Below are 24,321 nucleotides of genomic sequence, written 5' to 3' on the forward strand. Positions count from 1 at the left end.
ATTAAAACTAAATTATTGTTTTCAATTTTCCTATCTAAATTCTCTTGTATTTTATGATGGAAAGAATTTTACACTTTTAAAAAGAGAAGTTAGAATTTGACTTTCAAAGGGGCAATGTCTGTTTAACTCAGAAATGCAAATGGATCTGACTTTATTAACTAAATTATACAGAAGGAACCATACATATAATCATTACTGTCATGAAGAGAACAGTCTCCTTCAAGTTCAGAATCTGAGTGTGCTGCTCGTTTTGCTGATTTCTCCTGTGACCTTGGGCAAGTTCTAACCATTTATTTTTTCCTTCTGTTTCTCCACCTGAAATGTGGATTTGATGCCATTCATAGTTCAAGACTTGAATTATATGCTGGCCTTTTGTCAACCAATAAATAATTGATCAAATAATTTACTGCTGATTTTAGTTTTTTAGAAATACTATCCTATGAGAACCCTAGGATTTTCCTAATTACTTCAGGTAGTTATTTGGCATCTGTTAGCATCTCACTTGAGCTAAAAGCTAAGTATTTTTGTTAGATAATTTTGCTTCAGGGTTCTTTGGTTTACCTAATTAAGAAATAAACAAAAGTGATTTCTTTGTTTAGCTTATTTGATAGCCAAAAGGGAAGCAACTGTGGTAGCTACAGACTTACCTGACATATCATTGATTTATAAATTGAGCCTTGTATGTAAGATTTTTCTATGACTTTAATTTTTTTTTGACTGATAGCATACTAAAACAAGAAATAAGTCAAGCTTACTCTGTTGTGTGTCATTTTCTAGAGACTTGTCTGATTTTGTTATCTGTTGTATTCAAATAGGTGAATCTGGCTTTTGCATTTTTCTTTCTTTAGTTTAAATAAAATCTGGTTCTTTGTAATCTTGATCTACTGATGGAATTTTGAGCCTGATGATTCGAGAAGTTCTTTCTACCTGTTAGATCTGTTTAGCAAAGAGACACTCTGGTTTTTTGCCTAAGTGTATCTGTGCATTATTACTCCAACTATAATTTTAAAAGTGTCAAAGACTTAAATATTTTTTTCTAATTCCAACACAATATTATATGATTTTCCAATGAAATTTATTGTAAACGTTTTGACCACACAATATTAGATTAAAATCTGCTTTGTATACTTATAAATTGATAAATTTGGAGTCCTATTTTGAGGTGAGAGAGAACCATTTAATCTTTTTTCTCTTATCTATCATAAGCCTGAGATTCATGTGACACAGAGTCCTTTGAATATAGAAATTATCATGTGACACTATGGATCAGTCAGTATCCTTATAAACCATTTTAAAATAGCTATGTTTTTAGAAGTTCACAGTTAAAAGAGAAATACCCAGTTTCTTTGGCTGACCTGAGAACTTATGATAAATATCCCTTCTATGGAGCCTTTGTGACTTACACGCAAAGGTGATTTTTGTCTTCTTTGCTCTGTCACAGCATCTCCTACATGCTGTTCATTATGGCACATGTTACACTGAATCCTGTTCCTTTTTTTCCTTTACGTGGCACAACACTCTGAGCTCCTTAAAAAATAGGAAATATATCATATTCATCATTGTATCCTTGGGACCTAGCACTTTGCCAGGCATGTACCAAGTGCTCAGTAAATAATTATTGAGTGAATTATGCTAAATGTGTACCACTTTAAAAGTAGGATATTTTTCTTAACATATTTCTGTCTTTGAAAATACAATTGTTTATTATCATGTTTGTGGTGTGGGGGCATATTAAAATATTAGCCTTACAAGTATTCTGTATTTATAATTTAAATAACTCTTACAGAAAAATGGATGATGAATAGTGGTGACTTGAGTTACAGTTGCTTGAAGTAACAAGCTAAGCTTTCTACAGGCATGCAAACATAGATGGGGTGTATGGGTGTTTTCTTCAAAATCATTTGAACAGGTTTATAGGATTAAATACCAGATAAAACAGCACAACTAAGGATCATAGGTAGAAGTGCTTATGTGGATATGAGTTAAAATATTTAACATTGAACATCACTAAATTTGGCAGCTAGAGTAAATAAAAAAGGAAAACTTGGCTTTTGTCTTAGAAAGCATACAAAAATTAACTGTGGAAACAGCTTTCTGAAGCTGAATTCAAGAAAAAATGGTCATGTTTTAGTAATGGTTATTTTCTATTAAAAAAAAAAAGATTAAGATGACCTGCTAGCCTACCACAATACTGTATCTTAAAGGGAAAAAAAAAAAAAGCATGTTGAGATGTTATACATTTTAAACTCAGTCTCCAAAGAATCTTCTTGGTAGTCTGTTTGCAGTTTTACATATATTTTTGTTGTGATTGTTTGATAAATCTCTCTCTCTCTCTCTCTCTTAAACTAGATTAGAGGCCTGGGCAGGTAGTAACCAGCTCGATCTTGTTCATTACATCTCAGCACCTAGCAGGGTGCAAATTGAGTACAGAAGTAGGCGTTCACATTTTTGAAATGACTAAGCGGTTGAACCACTTGTTTTTTAAAACTGTTTCCTATCTTCACACCACACTGCTCACATAAGCACCTCAGTAGTATCTGGTTGAGATACTCAAAGAGGGAAAGGAACGTGTTCACTGTTCTTTTTCCTCCTCCACAATCACTGCTTTACACAGTCCATTTGAGCATGTTTCCTTGTTGATGTGGTGCATTGCATAGATCCCCAAGGTCCTAGTGGTTACTCGTAACATGAATATGTTTAAAAGCCAGAGACTTTTTATTTGTGAATAGTTTGCCAAAAATTGATACTTGAGTCTAGCTTGATGTGAGTTAATCACTGTCAAGAGTTTCTCTTGTGTTCATCTAAAAAATGTGAACATATGAAAGCCTACAGAAATAACACATACAGATACCTGTTTTTACACAAGTAGAATCACACTATACCTCTTGATTTTTTTTTTTTTTTTTTTGGTGATGTTGGACATCTCTGCGTTTTGTCACATTTAGAGCTGTCACATTCTTTATCATACAAGGTATTCTGTAATATGGATGTGCCTTAATTTAACCAGTTTCTTTTTGATGGGATTTTCAAGTAGTCTCCTGGCTTTATCTTTTAAATGGTGCTGCAAAAAACGGATACATGAATCTTTGTTTTGGAAAATTTACTCTCCAAATGCCTTTAGTTGCAGGGGAAAAAATAATGAAAATAGGCGCTAATATTTGTCACTAACTTTATACTTAAGGAATTACTTCTCAAGTCCCTCTCCCCGCCCCATACACACATGTGTGCATTCTTAACACTGGTGTCATTTCTTTTCAGATAGTCGGGTGTTTGATCTGTTGAATCAGTACCATTGCAGATATTGGCAGAGATGCACCATCTAATGAAATTGGACAAAATAATTAGAACTTCTCAAATTCCTGGCAAAGATGTTAACAAACAAGGCTAGCTAATACGCAAAGGAGAAAATCTGTGCAAGAATGACACAATAGGGGCTTTAAAGGATTACAGTTTAGATATCAGCAGATTAGAGTCCTTGGGAATATTTAATGATACCCTTAATTATATTTTTGGAGAAATGAGCTTTTTGTCTTTACAATTGTGTTGTGAAAGTCAAAAGTGAAGTGAAGGATGTCTGTCTTGCTCTATTAGGAAGAGAACTCTCTGGAAATAAACAGAGCCTTGTTTTTTTGCTCAATACTGTATCTTTGTTTACTGTATTTACTTACAGGCTTTCAATAAATGTTCACTGACTGAATTCATGCTTTTATTAATTTTACCACCAAGTTTTATCCAAAATTTTTAACATCTTTTATTCTTTTTCTTTATACTCATTTTCTGTGTAAGTTTTCAAGATAAAGCCCCAAATTGTTTTTTCTCTTTATGATATTTTAGTCCTCATTTTAAATGAATTAACTTTAAATGGGCTTTTTACATCTTTAAGTATCCTTGGATAATGGAAACCTATATATCTGTAGGTAGTATTCTTTGAAGTATAATAGCTGAGTCAAATAATATTTGCTATAAAATGTTGATCAGTACTGCAAAAAAAAGGTCAACAGGTACAGTTCTATTAGTATTGTGGGTAAATGTTTTGTTTCTTTTCAAACTTTGTTGGACATGTTTTTACTTTTTTTTTCAGTCTTTGATTTTCATTTAAAACTGATCAATTTCTATGTAGTCCTTCTTAAGGTTTGCTTACTGAGTAAGTTTCCATTTTGTGGAGTATTGGGGAGAAGGGGAATTTTAGAAATAGAGCATAGTTTTTTTATCCATATAGTATCATTTAACACAAAGCATATCGTAAATTAAGGCTTTAATTTTTTTCTGCATATGCATTGCTTATCCCTGTCTTTTAAGTATGAATGAAAAGGATACCATTTATAGTTTTCCTAGAAGACTTAAAATTTATCCAAACCTGTTTGTTTTTTTATTTTAGATATTTTTTCTTATAAGAATAATACTCACATCTCAAATAAATAAAAGATGTAGTTACTTTTGCTTTGGTGAAGCTATTAAATGACATTAAAACCTTGAACTTTCATGATTGAAGAATTCTTTCTAGATTTGTTTTGCTATTTGAAAGGAAAATGGTTTAAACCATAAGACTTTAGGGAATGTATAGATTTCTATCAGATTAATAACAGCTGGCAATCATTTTTGAAACAATTTTTTAGTATACTGAGTGCAATACTAAGAAAATAAGAGAAATTTGGGATGGGTAGATTATAAATCTAAAATAAAACAAGCTTTTTAAGGAAGAGGTTGTTCAGCAGATACACTGAACTGAACTGTATCTATGAACTTTCAGAGTCTTTAGAGGCTTGAGGGATGAAAACTACTGACAGTGTTTTTATTTTCTACTGCAATCCTGAAAATAAGGTTTGCACTTCTAATATTATCATTACTAACTTTTAAATGTAGATTGACAGTACATCAGTATGATCACACTGGCTTGTGTCTTCCAGTGTGTCTTTTATACATGGAAATACTTTTTGCATAAAAGCCCTTTTGGCATTGACTTTAACAAATAATTTAGGCTCATGCTCTTCTTTTTCAGCCCTGATGCTCTGATGATGTCAGGGGCAGAGCAGAACCCTCAGGAGGGAGGCAGGGTTGACACAGTGTTCCAGCAGGAGGCTAGGTTGGAACACTGCATCAGGTAAGAGTAAAACTACACCCCTGCCTCCATAAGGATACAGTCTTAAAGACTAACTTTTGTGGGCGGGCATGAAGCTCTTTGTTGGAGTATTTATACAGAGCCAAGTTCAAGGAGGTGCAGTTTATTTACAGACCTAATGCCTCCCCTCAGGCTCGTGACTGTTAGTTTCTAGAACATAGGTAATTTGCTCTTTTTCTATGGCAGTTTGTTGTTCTGTGTAGGATGTAGGAAAGAAGGAAATTATTCCAGAGATAATTTTTGGATTTTCTATGATGGTGATTTTTTAAAAACTTTTTAGTCTTAGGACTCCTTTTACATTCTTAAAAATTTTTGTGAACCCTAAACAGCCTTTGTTATGTAATTTAGATCTATCAATAGTTACCCTATTAGAAACTAAAATTGATAATTTTTTTAAAATAGTCATTACTTTATTTTAAAATAACAGTAATAAACCCCTTACATAATAGCATAGGTATTTTTAGGAAAAAACTGTTTTCTCCAAAATAAAAAATCTCTGAAGAGTGGCATTGTTTTCCATTTTTGCAGATCTCTTTACTATCTGGTTTAATAAATGACAGCCAGATTCTCATCTAGCTGCATTCTGCATTCAGTCTGATGGGTGTGTTACTGTATTTGAGGTACATCAGGGGTCAGCACACTAAGCCCTGAGGCCAGATTCAGTCTGCTGTTTTTGTATAGCCCGCAAGCAAAGAGTGTTTTGTTTTGTTTTTTAATCATTGGTGGGGAAAAAGAATATAATATTTTATCACACATGAAAATTATGTGAAATTCAAATTTCAACATCCATAAATAAAATTTTATTGGAGCACAGCCAAGCCCATTCCTTTTTGAAATACTTATAGCTGCTTTTGCCCCACAAGCAGCAGGGTTGAATAGTTGCAAAATGTGTTGCCAGGGGTAAAATTTAATAAAATTAATAATTTTTACTGCTTAATTGTGAACATTCTTCAGTGAAATTGCCATGCATATTTTTGATTTATTTATTCTCACTTGCTTTAACTGGAATGTGTGGCGGTGAGGAATACAATGACTACTAGTATATTTAGGTGCCACTGCCTTGGTTCCTGCCAATAAGCTAGCAGTTTTACCCACCATTCCTTTTGCGCCATCAGTGTAAATGCCAACACAGGGAAAAGAGCATTATTACTATTACAAAAATTATTTTGACCTTTCAGACCCGCTGACAGAGTCATGGCAGTTCCCTAGAGTCCTTGGTTCGCAGTTTAAGAACTGCTACTCTGGGCAAATAACTGTAGTGGAATGATTATGAAATGTAATTGTTTGAGTGAATTAACATTTCAGTTCTCCAGCCTCAAGGGGCTGGACTCAGTGCAGCTTTGTACCACTGAATCAGAGAAGTACCCAGAATCCATCCCAAACCATAACTGCCCTGCATTGGGGAGGGCGTGTACAGGCTGGCCCTAAATTTGTCAGTAGAAGACTGACATGAGAACAGAGGTCTAGACGGTCAATCAGAGCCCCAGGTTGCTATAAGGTGACATTTGAAACTTAAGTAATATAGTATGACTTTTAAATAGATTCTTTTGAAAATTAGACATCCTATAGTTAATACTATTTTTATTCTATTTCTCTTTTCTTCAATACTGCTTTGGGGGAATCTGTTAAACACACTTCTTCATTCATCATCCTTCTGACAGTTTCACTTCCAGTAAACTGTCAAATCTATAGCCATTATCCTCCTTTCCTTAACTCCTTTCCCTTTGTTACCATAGGGGAAAAAGTCCATGATTTTTGTTCACACTGAAAACTACAAGTTATCCCCATGAGGAATTTGCTGCTACTATTTATCATAAGTAATTTTTAATTGGTTTTATTCCAAGAACTTTGAGATAAGAGGTATTCATAAAATGTTATCTGAAGCATTTCTGCCTTTTATTGTTTCTTTACCACTCTTGACACTTTTATTGAATAAGGAGTAGAATTAAGAAAGAAATAGCAAATAATACCTGATCTTAGAAAATAGAAATTTATCAAAATATGATGCTGGACCACAAATTAGAACTTGCGGTGTGATCTGACTATAAAGAAGTAATGTCAGGCTGAGTAAAAGGGAAGTATTTTAAGATGGACATGTAGCAATAGGATAAAGAAAAATTCTGAGAATTTTTCAAAATATCAATAGTTAATTTTAGTTTTAGGAAAATACCAGTCAAGGAGAACAAATTTAAATGAAAAAGAACACAAAAAGTAACTCATTCAATAAATATTTGAGTGCCTAGTATGTATTAGGTCCTATTTTAGGCACTAAAATGTAAAGGATTTACTTATGAATATATTGGAAGGTTAAAGCCTATACATTGCTAAGTTATTATATGGCTGTCTATATAGGAATCTGAAGTATAGTACTAACAATTAATGGCAAATGTCTTTCTTTCTGATGGAGAAACTCAGGCATGCTATTTTATTTATTCAACTTGCCCATGGTCAAACAATGAGATAATGAGAGATATTAGAATCATATAGGGGGTAATTAGAATCATATTGGGGTAATTAGGTTTATTTATTTATATCTATTTACTTATTTTTAACAGAAGTACTGGGGATTGAACCCAGGACCTCGTGCGTGCTAAGCACGCACTCTGCCCTCCCCACCTAGAATCATATTTTTGATTCAGATTCTAAACAGGTTACTCCCCATTAATTAGGCAATTAATATGATTTTCAGAATAAGACTATATTCAAAGCCGTGTAAAACTTTGGAAGATTGGATTGGGAGTTTAGTTACCACTGAAATTCCTTCTGTTTTTAAATTACAGTTTAAGAGAGAGTTTAAATGAGGCCTGAACTAATTAAAAGTAAAATATGATACCACATAAAGCTTTAAAAGCTACTTTGAAGTCGTGTCATGGATTTGCAGCTCTCTCAGTTAAGTCCGTAAATGGTAGTGAACATAACGGTGAAAGTGTGCCTTGTATGGGCTCAGTGACTTGGCTTTTTGCCCGTGCCTGGGCTGCCTCTCCTTTACCGTATGCCTTGCAAATATATGCTGCTTCTTGGAAACAAAGAAGACTTTTTAGAGGAAATACGAGTAAATTAGTATAAATCAGCAGTTCCCAGAGTATATGCCAAGAGAATATTGAGGGATTTTTTAATCTGATAAAAAATGGTTTTTGTTTGGGAAAAACTGATTTGAATAGTTTATTTGCTCTGGGACATTACAAGTCTTTGATATGCCAGTATGCATGGGAACACTCCAACAGGGAATTACAGCATCCACATATTTATTGGAAGGGAAAACCTAATTTTGAAAAATAACTTACTAATATTCCATGGAATACACTTTGGGAACTGGTACAAATCCATCCCTATTAGAAAAAGATTGAAAGCATGTGCCCTATTGCATTGTTATGTACAACACTCTTTTTCGATTTATTTCTAACTAGATTTTATTTTTATGGAAAACTGGTATCAGGTAGATAGTAAGTCGTAGGAGTAAGTATTCCCTGTCTGTCTGGTTGTTAGAATATAACTACCTGTGAAAATCTTCTATTAGATTTCTTTTTTTAATGAGTAGATATTCCTAAAGTAAAATATATTTATAGAGAATTTCTCTATTTTTAAATTGCAGACGTTGGGGATCAGCCAGGTGAGGTAGGTTATTCAGGCTCTCCTGCAGAGGCACCTCCAAGCAAGTCACCATCCATGCCGTCACTAAACCAGACTTGGCCTGAGCTGAATCAGAGCAGTGAGGTTAGCAAAGCTTGCCTTTTCTTTCACTAACATTAACTTTTTTAAGGTAAGAAGTTTCAAGCAGAGAAATTTTAGCATATAGTTCTTGCAGCATGCATGCCTGGTTGAGGGACCATATCAAATGTGATTATGGTAGATGTTTGTAATGCTGTGACTCTTGGAGGTTTTCAAAGTACTTCTTCGTGTATCACGTAGTTTCCACCACTCCTCCCTACTAAAACACTGTGAGTTAGAGGGGGCAGATGCGTGAACTTAACAGTCAAAAGGATGATTGGACAAAATATCTCATAGCCAGAAAGGGCCAAAGGCTGAGATTTGAACACAGGTCCTTTGACATTCAGTCATCTAGCACACTCACTGTATCACACTGCCTTCTCATCCCTGTAAACGAGGTCTGGGATGACACATTTGTAGTATTAGTATTGGAAGTGATATGAGAAGCCACTAAACCAACTTTCCACACGAAAAAAGTATTTTCTACAGCCCAGGATATTCATAATAATTTATTTTATTTATTATAAAATGGAATGATTTAACTCTATTAAATGCAGTGGTTAAAGACCACTTTATATAAAGACCACGTTTTACAAGACTAAGCACAGCATGCAAAACAGAATTTGAGACAAACGTATTCCCCCTCCCTCCACTACTTTGCAACTCCATTATATAAAACAATGAAAGTAAAGCCACTGTGATTAGAATAAGGGAAGCAGTCCTGCCTCCCCAAAACACCCCTAAGGGCCCTCTGTAAACCTCAGTGATCTGTAGAACTCCAGTTGAAAACCACTGCTCAGCCTGTTAGAGCAGTTTTCTTTGTGAACAAGTTATTTTCTTTTTCTTCAGAGTTTTTTTTTTTGTCACTTTTAGATAGTGCTACAAATGTAAATGTTGACTTTCAGGGAAAAACTCAGCTCTGTGCTTTCCATGTCTTTTAAAGCTGGAAAAGGACAGGGCTTAGGAGACACTAGTTAATTTTGGACAATGCAAAACAGAGAAGTAACTGGCGGTTTAAAGTACTTGCTGCTGCTTTATGACATAGTCACAGGTACCTTATATAGACATTATAACATACCATCCATCATGCTGTCAGATATAAAACCGTTCATAATAAATGTTTTTCTGTAGGGAAGATATATGCCTTGAAAGAATTTACTAGTAGAAAGTAGAGAATAAGGTCAGTGTTCTTGAAACCACTGTTTTTACTGCATTTATTCATTTCTGTCATTTTTAAAAAGCAGTATCAGATTAAAAGACTATGTTTATTGATAGTTTATAAATAAAAGCAACTCGTTTGTCTCAATTCTAAAGCCCATCTTCTAAATAAAATCACATGTGATCATTAAAGACTAGGAATGGAAATCCCTTTCAAATCTGATTTAAGCAGTTGCATTTTCCTTAAATATTCCTAGCAAGTTTCATTTTGTAGTATTTGCTAATTAAGGACATGGATGTCATAATTTTTTTTTACTGTGTGGAAAGTCAGTGTTACTAAAACTAACATTGAATCTTGACATATTTTAATATTTATTTTTAAAAATCTACTTAGAATATGAAATTTGTATTTAAATTCTCTACCTCAAAGCACTAATACTTTTTCAACAGATGTTTATTCAGCACCTGCAAATATGGATGAGGCACTGTAGGGGCTAACAATAACAATATCACTAATAATAATAGCTAACATTTAATTGAGTGCTTTTGATGTGCCAGTTCTGTCCAAAAAGCTCTTTACATACATTAACTCTTCATATCCTCATGGCAATACTATGACATAGGTATTACTAATCTAATGTTACAGATGGTGAAATTGGAACACAGTGAGTTTAGGTGACTTGCCTAAGGGTGCACAGCACAACTAGGATTTTAGTAGTCTTGTTCCTTAACCCTTACACCAAAGTTACAAAGATAAAGAGTATTTCTCTGCTCTCCACGTAGCTTACATACAGTCTTGTAAAACCAAGTAAAATCTCATTCATGTCACCAAATAAGTAAATAAATATCTTCTTTTTTGGAAAAAATATTCTCCATCTAAACTTTCCTCCATAGTTAGATAATTAGGATTTTAAAAATTCCTTCTGTACATGTGCAACAATAATTATTGAAGAAACTAATTACATTAATAAATATTGGTAAGTCACTTCCCTGAAGTGATGTCCCATGATAAAAGTGGATTATTGTGCATTTTCCGTGTTCAGGAAACACTTTGAATGTATCACTATTTCTTAGTATATCTTAATTTTCACGATTTTAAAACTAATGTAGGGAAAGCTGTTGAATGATTGCATTGGCCAATTTCATAGATAATTTTTTATCAATGTGTTCATTTGCTGATATTTAATTTCTACCTGTCATCTCAAATTGAATATCACTATTTGAAATAGTAAGTCGAACTTTGAAGCATAAAAATGTATACTTTCCCAAATTGAATTATAAAAAGACGATTTTGGTCAATGGAGTAGATGTGTCTGTGTGTAAACATTTGTGTGTATATATTGTATATGTGCAGATGTTTTTCCTTCTTCAGAGTATAACTAACTGAAAATTCTTAAGAATCAAATTATGATGATAATTTTAATACACTTCTGATATAAAAATCCTGTACTATTTATTACTAAGATTTTCAAATGGAATTTACTGAAATTAATAATCACTTGTCACTCCACCTAGATTGAGGTATGATATTTGTGTACCTCTTTTAGAAGAGTAGTATTTTATATCAAAATACATCTTCTATATATAACACATACTCAGTTGCTTGATTTGCTCTCATTTTGGCCGCATTCTGATTTTTCTAGCATGGGGTTGGAGGCGGGTGCCTGATTGGCAGTTCTGTCTTGTGGTCTGGCATGGCCCTGTTCGTAATGCTGATTGCAGGGGTTGACTTGCTACAGATTGACATAAGCTCAAACATATATTAATTCCAGAATTCTCTGCATTATTTTCTCAATTATATTTTATTAAATATCTGTACATACGTATAAAATATGTGCACGTACATAGTAGAATCATCTTTCAGGGGTCGCACTGGCAAGTCTCACTGACTTGCTTTGTTTTGACCAAAGCTGGTACTCAAGACTCATTAGCATCACTGAACCAGTGCATTAACGTTTGAATTTTAAAAGAAGGATTTGAAGTTACTCTTTCTCTAGTCAAGACAAAGCCCTTTATATTTTTATTTTGTCATCATTTATACCACTTAAACTCTTATTCCTTTATTGCGTTTTGAGTTTGAATTCTGTAAGGCTGTGAATCTCTTCCATAGAGATTTCAGTAAATTGTTACTGTACATTTGATTGTGAAGCTGCTCACTTTACGTTATAAGATGACCCAGCACAGATAAGTATAAAATGTTTATGGAAGAAAAGAACTTAGGAATTTTGTCAGGCCTATGAAACACAACTTGCAGTGCAACCTCTGAATTACTTTGCTAAATCTTCTCCAGTGATCTTTTACTCCATCTTTCTCATCATGCTGACTTGTCTCTCCTCTGTCTGTTCAGCAGTGGGAGACATTTAGTGAACGCTCTTCAAGCTCACAAACTCTGACCCAATTTGATTCTAACATTGCACCAGCTGATCCTGTAAGTCAATCACTTAGCTTGCTTGTTTGAAATTAATTTTATTAACCCAAATTTCCATTCATTATGGTTTTTAGCTGATATGCATGATTCAGTGGAGTGCTTAGAGGAAAATGGTGGCAGGCTTTTCAATTTTTGTGTGCTTAATGGTGGAAAGAACATTTTTTTTAACCATTCTTCGTATTTTCTAGTTATTTCAGTGAGAGAAAACTGTATGTTTTTAAAATCTGGTACATGTGTCTAAAGAAGCATTTTGTGACAGTTTAATTGACTTGTTTTCATCTGCTAATTGAATGTATGTTTTATTAAACATATACTGCTATCAGTGTAATGACACTTAGTTACTATTTTGTTTGTATGCCTACACATCATGTAGTATGTACTGTGTATGTAAATATACAGTGTCATCTTTTATTTCAACAGTCCGGATAGTATAGCTTTAACTTAATTAGTATGTTGAATTCTGTTGTGAGAGACTCAAGTTTAGTAAAAACAATGCAGAGTTATTGGTCAAAGATTCCCATTGTGCAGGAGAGCCTCTGTCTTGTCTTCCTGTGGTTCACTGTGTTGCTTTGAAAATGCTACAAAGTTCACATCCTGATTTAAAAAATAAATTCTATCCCCATAGATTTAACTTCATATATGCTCCCCCTGTCCCTCAAGTTATTTGAAACCTTCAAAACCTTAGCTGTTAATCATTCTTCTCACTGTTCACTCCTGCTTTTTCTTTTATTTTTTTCCCCCTTTTTAAGAGAGGGACTTGCTCGTAAGAACCTTTCAAAAGGGAAGGAGGAAGTAAGTAGGAAGGGGAGAAGAGTGTAAAGGTAGGATTTTTTAAAAAGTAAGTAGGAAGGGGAGAAGAGTGTAAAGGTAGGATTTTTTAAAAAGTAAGTAGGAAGGGGAGAAGAGTGTAAAGGTAGGATTTTTTAAAAAGTAAGTAGGAAGGGGAGAAGAGTGTAAAGGTAGGATTTTTTTAAATGAGTTCAGTGGAAAGATACGGAGAAACTGACAAGAGGCACTCAAAGACAGCCAGCATTTATTAATTAAATGTAAAAATAGTCTTGTTATTTAATGTGGATTTGGGAGAAGTGGTATTTAAAGACAAAGACATCTTCAACATTTTAAGTTAATGGATTTTTGGGTGTGTTTTATAATTTTAAAGAATTTATATCTATTTGAAGTAGAATGCTATTATACTAAATTCAAGCAGATAATGTATTTAAGTGTTTTAAGTATTTACTTCATAATCTATTAATTATTCAGAGACCAATTAATATGTAGCTTATCTGTGCCTTTGGCCTCTCTTACTACTTTGAGAACATTAATCTTTGATTTTCATCTCTGAAAAACAGAGGAGAAATAAAAAGGCAACACTTAATTTTTGCTGCTTATTAGCAGCTATAATTAAGGTGTCTTGGGAAGTGACAGTTGCTATAAACTAAAAGAAAGTTTTAGGCCTGAGTTTCATTTCTCCATATTATTCTTATCTTCTACTTACACAGTCAAGTTAATTTTGTTTAAAGTACTTTATAGGTCCTGAAGGGCATAGCAATAAAGAGACTCTTTTACTCTCTAACCCTTAACAGATACTGAACATAACAATTCATTATGGTTATGATTTTTTGTCAGGCCAAGAAAGAACATTAAACATAAAAATTTAGAACTCAGAGACAAAATAAACTGACTCATGACAGACAGGAAATTCAGAGAAATAGTTGACTTAATAACAGCAATGCTCTAGTCAGTTCTTGGAAATAATACCCAGATTTGTTAATTTCATCTCTCATGTTTTAGATGTTATGGTTCAATACTTTTATTTCCAGTGTGGCAGGAGGCTCTAGGAAAGAAAATTAAAAATGGTTAATTGACATTCTAAACTTGAATTTAGACATGTAAATTTGATGAAGTTGGGAGTCTTAAATTGTTATAATCTGGTACCTAGATACATCTTTTTTTCTTTTATGGTGGCAAACTTAAATCTAAATTTTGTTCCCCAACTAGTAGTCTCACTTTAAACTTTCAATTAGTAGAATGCCCTGTTCCCACAGAGGGTCTGAGTTTCTTAACCTTCATATAATTCTTACCTGACCTTTTGCCTATCTATAGAACATAGCCTGTAGCCACAATCCCAAATGACCCTTTGCAAGGCTTATATAAATAGAGATTATAAATAAGTAAGGTCCATTCAGATTAGAAGAGAATCACACAGGAGAAAAAGAACACTATAGTTCTGGTACGTGTGTAGAAATACTTACTGGAATAATTTTTAAAAGCTAAAATTTGATAATTAGATATTTGCTTAATAAAATTTAAGTCTTTGAAGAGCTCTAAACTATTCTGTAGCACTTAAAGACAGCTATCAACAGTGCAGTGACCTCACATGCAAACTGAGATGGTTAATTACTAGGCTTCCAGAATTGTTATGAAATTGAGTTCCTGATATCTCATTGCCAGAAACTTTTACTTTTTTTGAACTGCTTATCAGTTAATAGCTTCTGATGAATCTGTTTCTGCTAGGATAGTCCAGACTTATGAGAAGTGCAGTGTACTAGTCTTTGCCATGATTTAGGTCTGATCTTGAGTGCTGCAGAATGTCTGAGTGTGAGAAGGGAATTAGTTCGATCGCTGATTATGCCCAGCCAACTCACCTGATTTAGTGGAGCCCCTTTCCAGGTGTCTGATATTCTCTGGGAATACAAAGATGTCAAAAAAAATTCCAGTCTTAAGTAGACCACAGCTTAATCATTGTAAGTTGATGACTATAATATAGCTGATTGTGGTAATTATCTTGTGTAGCCGTGAACAAAACTGTGGGCAGAGAACTGTGGGCTGACTCAGCCCAGTATGTTTGGGGCAGTTTCTACACAAGAGGTTATGTTTGTGTGCTGAGTTTTGAATGAGACTCTGCTGGTAGAGGTGGGCAAGGACATTCCAGGCAGAGAGAATATCATGAGCAGTTAGTTCAGTGCAGAGTGTAGGGTAGATGTGTATGGGGGAGTGAGGGGGTGCTAAAGAAGTGGTTAGAACCTGACTGGAAAGATCTTTGTGTGCTAGACCAAAGATCTGAACTTAATCTCATAGACACTGGGAGCTAACAAGAAGTACCGTGGTAGATGGGGGTGCCGAAGAAGTATCTGGGGGGGTTCAGGCAACAATATGAAGGATTGTCGGGATCAAGATGAGCACCTGAACTAAGTGGCACGGGAACAGAAAGGAGGCAGGGCTGGACTCAGGCAGACAGGATAGAAGGATGTAAGGCAAGTAGGAAATAGAGAGAGATGAGCACACTCGAATAGTCAATATTAAGTGCTGAATTGTATAAAATCAAGTATCTAAATACATGATAACATGTGCCATGAGTGATTAGGAACAGGTTTCCTAAAGGCTTTGGGTGATTTGAAGAGGTAGAAGAAAGTTGGCTGAGCCTGCCAGTCAGTCTTTATACTTTTTTCTCTATTTTTAAATTTAGGAATGCTAATTTGGAGCAGAAAAAGTGTTACTTAGGCATCTTGTGGCTCAGGACTCAGAGATTTATAGGCATTTATGGTTCTTCTTCATTGGGTGTGGAAATACTTAAAGCCAAAGCTCTTTATCCTGCTGCACATCACAGTCACAAACGGAGCTTCTGATCCAGTAGTCTGAGGTTGGGTCTGATGATCATCTGTGTAAAGCTCTTCCAGGAATTGCCTTGTCTACCAATAGTGGGATCCATTGGATTAAAGCTACTGCAGGCTTATAGCAGCCAGTAGTTGTATGACTAAAGTGTGCAATAGAAAATTGATTTGCTGGTATAGAAATTTCTACATATTATTTAGAGGATGGATGGAACATTCATGATTTTCTTTTCTTGGGTCATTATTATAACATCCCTTTATTGAACTGGAAATATATGAAAAGGCTACTTTAAATATTTGTTATAAGTTTTATAAATCTGACTTTACACACAGACACAGAATATATATTAGATCAGTATTTTGAGGTAAAGCATCTAATAAGTCTTCTTTGCTTGTTTTTTCCTAGTTTGTTTTGGGTTTAGAAAAAGAACTTATTGTCTCATGAACTATCCTACCTTCTCCTTTAATCTTGCCTGATAATGTTAAATTTTGATTCTCATAGCAGTTATTTCTGCTATTAAAATTGTGGGTTAAGAAAATAGTAGAGTTACTCTTAAAGTCTTGTTTTTCATAACCGTAACCATAACAGATAACATTGTGAGTGTGTTGTTAATAATTTCCTGAGCATGACTCATTATTATGTGAGAAATACAAACTTTTCTCCATCTATTATGTTCATCTTTATGATTTGAGAATTGTAGGGGAGATGTTAGTTCAGACTGATTTGATAATACATGAACCCTGTCCAGAATCTCACTGGTGTGGGGGCAGGAAATTACTGTAAATGCATGTATTAGTATAATTGCAGTAAAGAATTCATTTGTTATAAGTGAATGTAGAGATTATAAGAGTAAGCCAAGGAGACCTGTCAAACAGGAGATGGTATGCCAGAGCTGACCTTGCTCTAGTAGAGGTATGGTGTTACTCTCTAGCAGAGGTGTGGTAACACTGTCACCAAAACAGTGTCTAGTTTAAATTGCAGGGTCGTTACCTGTCACACTAAGTTGTAAATTTAACTCAAAACTGTTCGAAATTTAGAGATCTCAAGTACAGTCCTTAGCAGCAGCACCTACAGAATATGAGCTGACTCCTCATGGAAGGAGCTGAGTTCCTGTCACAGTGTTTTTCAGCTGGTGTATTAAGCTAAATGCTTGATCCCATTCTGGCCCCTCCCCTAGGGGGCCTTAGCCCCCTGTGCCAGGGGCCAGGCCTACCTGGGCATCCAGATGCGCCTTTCTCTTTTTCTTCGGTTTCTGAGAGGCTGCCATTTTCTTCCTTGCCTTATATTCTTGTCAGTCTTTCCAAAAGTCTGTTCTACCAGTTCCTTTATGAACTCCTTTAACTTGCCACTCATGTCTTAAGTTTAGGATTATGAGATGTATTATAGTCATGAAAAAGTTTAAGGAAAGTATTAAAGTTAAGAGTAGGAGTCTTACTTATCCTGACTCTTAAAAAATGGGTTCCTTTGTGGAAGTTTTATGCATGAATTTTAAACAGTTCTATAGAACTAATCTATAGAAAGTATGTTTCATGACTGCTGTTACAATATGACAGGCATCTCATTAACTTTTTTTTTATATATGGAAAAGAAAAGTGTCAGTTTTCTTGAGCAGTTTAGTGAAAATGAGTTCATCTGCTAATTAGTCTTTGGATTCTCATGAAATAGTTCACTTTAACCTCCAAAGTTCAGATTTGTATAATTCCATTGGATCATTTCACACTTTGCCTTTAAATGGTCTTTAACTATATTTTTATAAGATCAGTTTTTTCCTCAAATCTTTAGTCACTCAAGGTTAAAATGTACTTTTCATAAAAGAAACTAGATTATTAGGCATATGTAGTAAAACTTGATTTTTTAAATATAATTCTAGAACTTTTTAATTAAAAAATCAATTTTCATGTTTGCCTTAGTGTGAATGAGAAACTCTATCCACCAGTTTTTAAAGTGTTATTAGTTTTGGTTATTTCATAATATCTGCTTGGCATTTTTTTTAATACAGAATTCTGTGTTTCCCCCATTTGTGTGTAGGATACTGCTATTGTTCATCCAGTTCCCATTCGTATGACTCCAAGCAAAATCCACATGCAGGAAATGGAACTTAAAAGAACTGGCAGCGGTAAGGAAGCGATTGCTGGGTTGTATTTTAATTTAGTGGGTTGTATTTTAAATTAGCATCAAACTAGAAAACAGATTTCAAGTTCAGATTTCTCTTGTTAATTGTTATTTTTTAGCATAGTACTTTCTACAATGATATACTTATTATGTGTGTGTGCTTGTATATATATTTTAATTTATATTATAGTTGTAAAAAGCAAATTACTGAATTTATTAAGTTTTTAAATAAGGACATTTGAAAAATGTGACTTTTCTAATACACTGGGTTTCTATGATCATTGTTGTGAATATACATTTAAAGTATATTCAAATTTTAACTGAAGAAGTATATGTTAAAATGAATTTTGGCTTTGAAATTGTATGTTTTGCTTGAACTCTTGAAGCTTCTCCTCATTTTAGATTAAAACGTTTTAGTTACAGTCTCTAAAAGGTAGATTTGTTTTCTGTTTATGTCAGCAACATAAATTATTTATTTTACAGTCATTTGTGTGGTGATTTGTTTAACTAATTACCCTTCAGGGATAAAATTAACCAAGTGTGAACATGCAGATTGACTTTTTCATTATAAAGTATCTTCTATTTGGGCAGGAAACAAAATTCTATATAAAAAGATTTAAATTTGTTCTGTTAAAATATTATTTTGTCTTAATATTTCGTGGATTTACCTACTACTTTGGAGTATGGAAGTGAAGTCTTATACTGTGAGGTTTATAAATTGATTAATTCAGATGCCTGTATCTTGTATTTAACTCTCTTAGATCATACTAATCCCACTAGCCCATTGCTTGTGAAAACATCTGACCTTTCTGAAGAAAATAAGATAAATTCTTCAGTGAAATTTGCTTCTGGAAATACTGTAGGTAAGTGAAAGATAGCATTACATCTTCCATTTGAAGTTTATTAAGTCTGGATTTAGAGTTTGAATAATTCAAATGTATAGCCATTTAATATTATCTTCACTGAGAATAATGGAGAGAATAGTCAGTCTTTTTAAATGCCCTGCCCTCTGTATGAGTAAGTGGTTGCCCAGTGCCACCTGACCTTCAAGGGAGGCCTGCTATTTGCCTGCCTCTCAGCCAGATTTAGTACATTGGCTCTACCCCACTGGCTCCTTTGTTTCTCTCTGACAAGAAGTTGTGTACATATTCATTCACTGAGCCAGTGTCTTACATTCTGTAGGGAAGACGAGAAAAAGAAAAACAAAAAAGTAACATATCTTAGGAGGTAATTAACACCCTGGATAAAAATAAAGTTGTGAAAGGGGAGAGAGAGACATTTTAAATGAGGTGATCAAAGAAAGCCTTACCAAAAGATGACATTTGAATTAAAACTTGAAGGAGACAAGGGATTCGGCTGTGTGAATATCTGAAGGGAAGACATTTAAGGCACAAGCAACAGCAAATATGAAGCTCTGGTTTAGGAAAGATGCCTTATTTACTTCTAGTGGGAACAGCAAGTAAACACCTGGAATAGAACTAGTTAGTAAATTTGGCAGGTATAGGCAGCAAGCAGGAGAGTAGTAACTGCAGAGCAGTGGGAGACTGACTTTTACTGAGTAAGATAAAAAGCCATTAGAAGGTTTTGAATGGAGAAGTGACTTAATCTGACCTTCTTTAACAAGATCATTCTGGCTGCTGTATTGGTAGTAGACCAGAAGAAGGCAAGAGTTGAAATAGAGAATGATCCTTTTAGGAGACAGTTATAATAACACAAGCAAGGAAAGATGATGGCTTGGCCTAGGGTGGTAGCAGTAGAAGTGCTGAGAAGTGGTCAGGTTCTGGCTAGATTCTTGTAGAAGACCATAGGATTTGCGTGCCTATGTAATAGAGGATGAGAAAGCCAAGTCAAGGGTGGTTCAAGGGACTTAAGCCAGAGCAGCTAGGAAGTGAGGAAGTCTGTGGTAGGAGAAGGTTTGTGGGGTCAGAGTAGGAGTTCAGTTTTGGACATCTTAAGTTTGAGATGTCTATTAGAACATCCAAATGGAAATATGTTAGTTTTAGCATCATTCTTGTACCAGTTAAATAAACTTGTCAGTGGTTTGACAAGAAAAGGGAAAGGGATACATTTTGAAACAAAACTAAACCAATTAACCAGTACCTTCCGTTTATAACTCTTGAAAGGTATGTAGTAGTATTTCTTCAAGTTATCCCTAGAGTATCTTTTAAAATTTCTTTATTGCATCACAAGTGTTAGTCTGCTGCTGAGATCCTCTGCTCCTTCCTAAGACGTTGAAGAAATTGAAAATGGTATTTCCTCAGGTGGAAAATTGGTACCTTCTGGCTCATTTCATAAATTGTATTATTGTCTAAGCACATTTTACTCCCTTGTCAAATTAAAAAGTTTTTACATTAATAATTTTTAAATTAGTTTTTTTACCTAAAGCATTTCTAATTTGTTCTTTCAAAATAAATTTTTATTCCAAAAATTATTCACAGTTATTGTAAAAATGTAATAAAAATAAGAAAATAAAAATTATTTATAATCTCACTATTCCACAAATGACCACAATTAACATTCATTGTCAACCTTAATCCTCATTCTGTGCATGTTATATTTTATATGAAATGAAGTTGTAATATATGTACTATTTTGTACCCTCCTTCCATGTAACTTATTTTTAACATTTCTGTCATTAAATATTAACTTTTTAAAATTGTAATTTGTTCTCTGTACATAATATTTTGTTGTAAATTAGTCCATTATTTATTTGATTTATATTTAATTTTTTAGTTAGTAACACTGTGATGAAATGTTAACCTGTTAGCCAATCTTTGAATGTCTCTGATTTGAAACAATACTTTAGTTATATTTGTTTAGGGTATGTAGAGTAAAAAGTGAAGAAATGATTATTATTAAATAGGATATATCCCATTTATCAGCAGATGGTTACAGTAGTTCAGACTCTTTTACTTCGGATCCAGAACAGATTGGGAACAATGTAACTCGTCAAAGGTCAGTATTTCTGTCAGTAAAAAGCATATTAAAATATCCTGTTACATTTTAATATTTAAAATTATTTAAAACTAAATTATTCTTCAGTTCTTCATATCTCTAAAGGCTGTTAGGTTACCTATTTACGTATATAAATGGGAAATAATTTTGATTCTTTCCAACTTTAAAGAAAAATGAAAAGAGCCTTTATGTCTTCATCATATTCTATAGAAGATTTAAAAAGGGCTAATAACTTCTTGACAATGACAGTTTAATACAGTCCTTTTTGTAGCTCAGCAATGAGAATTTATTTAAGTAAAAAATGTGCAGATTTCATTTATAGTCTTAAGGGCAAGTACCAAAAGAATTTGGAGTTTTAAAACATCATATGGAAGCACAGCTCAGTGTTGGGCCACCTACCCACCCTGAAGATCTGCATTACATACAACTTTTCAGGCACAAACAAAAAAAGATGTGGGATAGGGTAAGGACGGCAAGATCTGTCTGCAAGGGCTTCACCGTCTACTCAGAACTGTGCACAGGACAGAGCATCTTTCTCCTCTGCTTTTCATACATGATTAGATGCTTTTGCCACACACTTGGAGGATAGAGAGAGAGACTGGTTATATAGACCCCCCCCCAAAAGAGCTCACTCAGTCAGAAGGCTGTTTCTTCATATATCTTAGCATTCTCACTCATTTTGGATTTTAGTTCACTTTTTATTCCTATAAGTAAGGATCAGATTGCCAGAGTCCAAGAGACTCTTTTCAGAATATAGAAGACTTTGGTGGCCAATAAGTGACCCTCGAGGGCGAGTTGAGTGTGAGTATAATCACCTAAAATGAGATGGCCTGTGTCTGCAGGTATGGGCACCACAGATAGTTGAACCAGATTTTACCTCAGCTCACCAAATTCCAAACTTTAAGTTGAAAGCTAACCGTACCTGAAAGTAGAGCTTCTATCTCTTTTTTTGAGTGCATTTTTTTTTTTTGGTATATATATATATATATATATATATATTTTTTTTTATTGAAGTATAGTGAGTTTACAATGTTGTGTCAATTTCTGGTGTACAGCACAATGCTTCAGTCATACATGAACATACATATATTCATTTTCATATTCTTTTTCCCCATAAGTTACTACAAGATATTGAATATAGTTCCCTGTGCTATACAGTATAAACTTGTTTATCTCTTTTATATATATTAGTATCTGCAAATCTCAAACTCCCAATTTATCCCTTCCCATCCCTTCCCCCTCTGGTAACCATAAGTTTGTTTTCTATGTCTGTGAGAGTTTCTCTTTTTTGAAAATTGGTTTTAGACTAATACTACATTTAACTGAATGGGGGAAACTTGACACTCAAGTCTACTGTGAATTCACATTAATAACTTTCTTTAAATTTTTTGAAATTTCTTAAATGTATAATTATACTGTATAAAGAAGATTATCTGCCATATTAAATAACTACTTGTTGAATGCACACCATAAATGGTGCTCTTTATTCATCTTAGTTCTTGTGTACCCTCTGGAGAAGGTGTCACATCAATAAGATTCTTTGCTGCTTAGCTAAGTTTGACTGCTTAAAAATAAAGAAGAAAGCAAGCAAAGCTCCAATTCAATAGCATGACCAGTTGTAATGGCAAATTTTGCAGGTCTCATTCAGGAACGTCGCCTGATAATACCGCACCGCCTCCTCCCCCTCCAAGGCCACAACCCTCTCATTCTAGATCGTCATCTTTAGATATGAATCGGACCTTTTCAGTCACCACAGGTAGGGTTAGAGAACCAGAATATATAGTAAATTAAGTTAAATTAAATTAATTATTGAATATAAATTAAATATATGTTAAGTTAAAGATACACAATACTTATTTTATTTTCTCTTAATATGTCTTATTTTTTGATATTTGTCTGAAGAAAAATTTTCAATTGAAAAGGTATTAAGTGAGAGGGAGGTTTTTTTCTTTATGACCATCTAAAATGTGTTTGAGTTCAAATGATAAAGATGGGAATCTGAAGGATGCTACAAGAGATTTTAAAAGAATGGTGTGGAGATATCAAGGAAGGGAACTAACACATCTTAAATTTGATTGACAAAAGAGAGAGAAGAGTCACAACTTCCTCCGAGGTTTCAGTTTTTATTTGGTCATATTGTTATTGCATTGATCGAAATAGAAAAGTTAAGTTTGGAGAGTGATAATGTTCTGTTTTGTATATTATGAGTTTAGAATGATGAAGAAAAAGGGAAATCAACAGGCCATTGGACTTGTGGGCCAAGAAAGATTGATATATTATTTGAGAATCATTTACATAGAAATAATAGACTGAAGTATTATAAGAGAAAATTTGGAAATCTTCGTGTTTAATAGCTAAAGAGCAATCAGAAATATGGGAAGAAAACCAAGAATGTGTAGTATTACGGGAGCAGAGAAGAGCAAGTCAAGAGTGCCTCATGCAGTAGAACAAGAGAAATGAGGCCTGAGAAGAGGCCATGAGATTTGACCACATCTTGACAGTTTTACGGGAAATATATACTTTCCAATACTTACCAGACATTCTTCTGAATCTTTATCATTTGAACACATACATTCAGCCTGTCTGTTCTGCTAGTAAAGTAATGATATATTTACTAAAAAGAAGACTTACGTATTCACACAGGACAGCAACAGGCTGGAGTTGTTGCCCAACCTCCTGCAGTGCCTCCAAGACCACAGCCCTCACAGGTAATGCTCCAAGGTGTTCATTACTAAACATCAGTTATCATAATCCCCTTGGTCAACTTGTCTGTTAGGTATTTGATTCTATTCTAGAATTATTTTGAAGATCAGAGATTGCCCAATTGTTATTAATGCACATTTAATTCACGGAAGCTAACTCTTATTTTAGAATATAAGAAATCTAGTAACGTTTTAAGTTATTTTTTGAAAGAAGCTTAAACGTGAACCAAAGGATAATGTCTTGACAAAAAGGGTTTAGTGGAAAGAATGATAGATTGGGAGATAGGAGATGTCCATATATGTTCTGGATCTAGCATTGAGTCAGAGTGACCTCACTGCATCTCTCTGGATGTGTTGCTGCGTCTGTGAAGGAAGTGTTAGATGACGTCTGCACCCCTGCCAGATCAATTGTTTTCATCTGCATCAAACTATTTTCCAAGACAGATTCTGTATTATAGCTTAGTTTTATGTCACTGACTGACTTAGGGCTACCTTTTGTATGAATGAATTTGGTTGATTTTTCTGAC

At 34.0% G+C, this 24,321-nt stretch overlaps 1 protein-coding gene across 5 annotated transcripts in view; it reads left to right on the forward strand.

Moving 5' to 3' along the window:
* The window catches only part of REPS1 (RALBP1 associated Eps domain containing 1), a 71,381-nt gene that overhangs the window by 40,089 nt on the left and 6,971 nt on the right, over positions 1-24,321 (forward strand). For 2 of the 5 annotated variants that reach the window (XM_074368267.1, XM_045524393.2), the window contains exons 9-15: positions 8,712-8,833; positions 12,333-12,413; positions 18,054-18,141; positions 18,899-19,000; positions 21,020-21,092; positions 22,730-22,848; positions 23,736-23,800. In XM_074368267.1, coding sequence (XP_074224368.1) covers positions 8,712-8,833; positions 12,333-12,413; positions 18,054-18,141; positions 18,899-19,000; positions 21,020-21,092; positions 22,730-22,848; positions 23,736-23,800 — 650 coding nt within the window. The remainder of the gene's footprint in view (positions 1-8,711; positions 8,834-12,332; positions 12,414-18,053; positions 18,142-18,898; positions 19,001-21,019; positions 21,093-22,729; positions 22,849-23,735; positions 23,801-24,321) is intronic. The other 3 variants (XM_074368268.1, XM_074368269.1, XM_074368270.1) reach the window with 3 other exon arrangements.

Source organism: Camelus bactrianus, chromosome 8 (assembly GCF_048773025.1).
Source record: "Camelus bactrianus isolate YW-2024 breed Bactrian camel chromosome 8, ASM4877302v1, whole genome shotgun sequence".
NCBI lineage: Eukaryota > Metazoa > Chordata > Mammalia > Artiodactyla > Camelidae > Camelus > Camelus bactrianus.